This window comes from Engystomops pustulosus, chromosome 4 (genome assembly GCF_040894005.1).
Source record: "Engystomops pustulosus chromosome 4, aEngPut4.maternal, whole genome shotgun sequence".
In the NCBI taxonomy this organism is placed as follows: domain Eukaryota; kingdom Metazoa; phylum Chordata; class Amphibia; order Anura; family Leptodactylidae; genus Engystomops; species Engystomops pustulosus.
The window spans coordinates 198,756,441-198,761,095 of NC_092414.1; the positions used below are offsets into that span (position 1 = coordinate 198,756,441).

A 4,655-nucleotide genomic window follows, 5' to 3' on the forward strand; every position below is an offset into this window, starting at 1 on the left:
TTATCTCAGTTATTTAAACAATTTTTTTCTTCATGTCTCAGGCAATTTTTTTCCACTTCACACACCTAGGCTTGTTTTTATGTGGGGTTGTATCACCATATCATGTACAGGCGGTCCCCTACTTAAGAACACTCAACTTACATATGACCCCTAGTTTCAAACGGACCTCTGGATATTGGTAATTTATTGTACTTTAGTCCTAGGCTACAATAATCAGCTATTACAGTTTTCAAATGTGGTTGTAATGAAGCTTTAGTGTTAATATTCATTCTTATGACAACCCAACATTTTTAAAATCCAATTGTCGCAGAGACCAAAAAAGTTCTGTCTAGGATTACAATGATAAAATATACAGTTCCGACTTACATACAAATTCAACTTAACAACAAACCTACAGACCCTATCTTGTATGTAACCTGGGGACTGCCTGTATCGGAATTGTTTAAGAAAAACTCATCATTACAAATATGTATTTTTGTTTTTGTTTATTTATTGCAAAACTATTTTCTTGTTGCTATATATATATATTTAAGGACAATATAAAGCAGCACAGCAAATGAGCAATAAGTGCACAGCTGTACGTGGCATGGACCATTATATATAAATCCAAAAATAGGCAGCACTCCAAGGTAATTCAAAGTTCAAAGATGAAGTTTATTGAAAGGTGGGCGCCACCACCGAAACGTTGCATTGGAATAAACTTTACCCTTGAACTTTGAATTACCTTGGAGTGCTGCCTATTTTTGGATTTATATATATATATATATATATGTATATATTAGTTTGAAATTTTTTTTTTTATTTCTGAATGGAAATTTTGGAAAGTAGAGTGATTTGAACACAAAAAAAGATTAAATTTTTAAATTTTATATAATAACCTTTATTTTTAGTCCTCTTAGGAGACTTGGGAAAGTGTTTGCTCGATCACTTACATTTGGTGAGCTTCAGAGGGACTTTGTATATGTTATAGATGTCCAGTGTCTTAGTAGAGCAATTCTGAACGTGGCATCCAAAAATGCTTTCGCAATAATGTGTTTATTTAACAATTTTTTTTTATGTACAGTCATATTGGTGAAAGTTTGATTAACACATCAAGTCATTTAAAATGTGCGGAAATGGAACAAATGAAACATTTTATGGAGATTTTAACTTACGAACCTTTTCTGCATATAAGAAAGCTTCTATTGTTCTAATTTTAGCCATTTTTTTGATGTACGTCTTCTCCATGCTCGGAAACCTTATCATTATAGTGGTTGTACATGTGGCACCCCGACTCCACACTCCTATGTACTTCTTCCTGTCTAATTTGTCTACCCAGGATGTGGCTTATGTCTCCACTATCCTCCCAAAACTCCTGGTTATTGAGATAACGGGAGAAACCTGCATTTCTTTTTTGGAATGTTTCACTCAGATGTTTGTATTTATGGGAAGTGCTGCCACAGAGTATTACTTATTGGCTTTTATGGCTTTTGACCGATATGTCGCAATCTGTCTTCCCTTGAAATATTCCGTCATTATGAACAAGGGAGTGTGCACTATACTCGCCCTAATCTCCTGGATGGCGGGTTTCTTCAATGCTCTACTATATGTCTTCCTGATATCCCATTTATCATTTTGTGATTCCAAGTCTATCCAGCATTTCTTTTGTGATATGAAAGCTTTGATAAGTCTCTCTTGTTGTGATGTCACACACATGAATAATTTGATGTTAACTGAGGTATGTGTCATAGGGATTCTGCTATTTGCCATGATTCTGACTTCTTATGCTTTCATCATCTCCACCATCCTAAAGATCAAGACTTTGGCCAGTAGAATGAAGATCTTCTCCAGTTGCTCTTCTCACTTGACAGTAGTTTTCCTCTTCTGTGGAACGTCAATGACTATCTATTTAAAACCTGACTCTGAAAGCTCCAAAGAACTAGACATGGTGCTCTCACTGTTGTATGTAGCAGTGGTCCCGGCCTGTAACCCTCTTGTCTATACCCTGAGAAACCAAGAAGTCTTGAGCGCTCTGAAAATAAAAAAGAACATTTTCAACTGAATTATTGTAAATGTATTAAGTTTTCGAGCGTGTTAAGGGTAGGTGTTTGATGCAGGGATCGGTGTTTGCTGTATAAGACCATCCCAGAATTCTGAAAAGATTATCAGGGGTTAAAAAGTTGTCTTAATTGCCAGAAAATATGGTGCATAAAGTGCAATGAAGTTTTATTGTTTTATTTACATGACAGCCCAAAATTCTAAAGATCCAATTGTCACAGAGACAAAAAAAATACTCTATATGGAGTTACAAAATATACCATTTCCGACTTACAAATTTGCATACAAATTCAACTTAAGTTTAAACCCACCGATCATATTTTGAACTTAACCGGGGGCCTGTAAAGCTAATCTCTGCAAAATATTCCATTATTACAAAATATTCTGTATAAATATTCAAAATGACTGCATCTAATTTCCTTCATGTTTGTATAAATTAATAGGGTAACTATGACCATTTCTCTCATTTGTTGTACATGTGTTAAGGTTAATACTAAATTTAATAATACCAAAATAATAATAAATCTTGTTTGACCATATGCATTTCTCAGTTTACTTTACTTTGTTGCAAAGTGGTACCAGGGATATTAGCAGCTACTCATGAGTTAAAGTCTCATCTCATCAAATCTTCAGTGTAACATAAATGTATCAGCCATGAATAAAATAAGGGTAGCGGTTTTACCCGAAACGCGTAGGAAATTTCTTTCAACCCCCCTGTGATTGACTCCGTATGTGAATGCTTTAATGCTAAGATGTCAATAAAATTCGGGAATTTTTAAAAGAAAAATAGTGGAACGTTTGTCTTGGAGCAGGATCTCATCTGTTTCTGATAAATGTATCATATATTTGGTCCAAATTACATGACTACAAAATTCACTTAGATTAATAAAATTGCCAGAAAACATGTTCAATATTTTGCTTTTAGACAACTTTATTCATAGATAATTTTTAGGCTTTACTTATCCTTATTATAATTGTTTATGAAATGTATGATCTGTATGAATAAGTTAATTTAAAGTATTTTGATCTTATTATAGTTTAAAGATCCCTGTAGCAAAGATAAAATGTAATATTCTTTTATTTTCATCTCCCTATTCTTTGTCAAATATCCTCCCGATCCTATTTACTTGAAAAGACCAATTTATCAGAATATTGCCAAACCTTTGTCTAATCACAGTAGAGAAAAATTTTAAAAAGTTGTAAATGCAATTTATTCAGAAGGAACCTTCCAGTAGCTCTTCTTAGAAGCAGTTAAATTGTATATGGTGTCTTTAAAGGAAATCAACCAGTTAAAAAAAAAAAAAACACTTAAAAATACTCACTGCCACTCCTCTTCATCTTGATCCCGGCAGTGTTCTTCACTATTCTTGACATGCTGGGATCACCTACAAAAGAAACTTATAATTAGCAGCACAGGGCTCAGGGACAAGGGGGTCATTTACTAAGGGCCCAACGTGTTACCCGAATATTTCCGATTTGCGCCGATTTCCCCATAATTGCCCCGGGATTTTGGCGCACACGATCGGATTGTGGCGCATCGGCGCTGGCATGCACACGACGGAAATCGGGGGGGGGGGGGCGTGGCTGAACGAAAACCCGACGGATTCCCACCGCATTTAAAAAAAGAAATGTGTCGCGGAGCTTGCACTTACCTTCACTAAGAATAGGCCGGTGAACTTGAGTGCGTTCCGATCCTCTGCAGCGCAGCAGTGCCACCTGGTGGACGTCGGAGGAACTGCCTTAATGAATCACGGCCGGACCCGAATCCACCGCAGAGAACGCGGCGCTGGATCGCGAATGGACCGGGTAAGTAAATCTGCCCCAAGATGTCTAGTGCTTCGGGCTGCTATCTATGCCCACTCCCACACCTCCTGTATGATGCCACCTCGCTCCACACTGCTCCCAGCATGGGAGAAGGAGGTACAGGGGCAAGCACAATTTGGGCAGGGTGAATGACATCCTGACTGTACATACAAAACAATAAAAGATGATTTTTCATTCAACCTAGAAATATGCTAAAAAGATCACCATGGGATGTACATATTATAGACGAAGGTACTGTTTGTGGGCTTTGGGGGTTATTGTGGTGGCAGGTTCCCTTTACAGGTATATCAGAAGACTAGCAAAAGGGTCAGGACATATCAGATATAAGCATACAGAATATTCCCTTGCTTGATAAAGTGTGAACTATAAAAACCATTGAGGAAAGGATCCCAGGACCTTTTCTGTGATGGCAGAATCCTCGTTCTCTGCTATTAGAATAAGGACAGCACGTTAACTCCTGATGAACTGAGGAAGCCACATTGGTGTGGCAACAAGCATGGGGCAGCAGTCTCCCCCATCTCCATTTGGACTTTGGTGATATCTGTTATCAATTTGAGTAATCTAATACTTGTGTACAACACATTCTATGGTTATGTTCTATGTACCTTATAAAACCTTATCCACACCAGAGTGTGACTGGTCAATACCTTGGCAGGGGTTGGGGGTGGGTTCAGACAATGCTTATTTCAGCATGTTTGTGATTAGCATACACACTAATATATGGGTTTTGTAGATGTTTTAACCCTTTGCCACACTGTGACACTTCACTGTATGAATAGCCCTCTTTATACACA

The 4,655-nt window shown here is 37.3% G+C and overlaps 1 protein-coding gene across 1 annotated transcript; it reads left to right on the top strand.

Annotated features, from left to right (window-relative positions):
- The first annotated feature begins 1,105 nt into the window (after window positions 1–1,105).
- LOC140128529 (olfactory receptor 8I2-like) lies at window positions 1,106–2,041 on the top strand. Its single transcript, XM_072150225.1, has one exon. It carries the CDS (start codon window positions 1,106–1,108, stop codon window positions 2,039–2,041), a length of 936 nt encoding a protein of 311 aa, XP_072006326.1.
- Window positions 2,042–4,655: the final 2,614 nt, after the last annotated feature.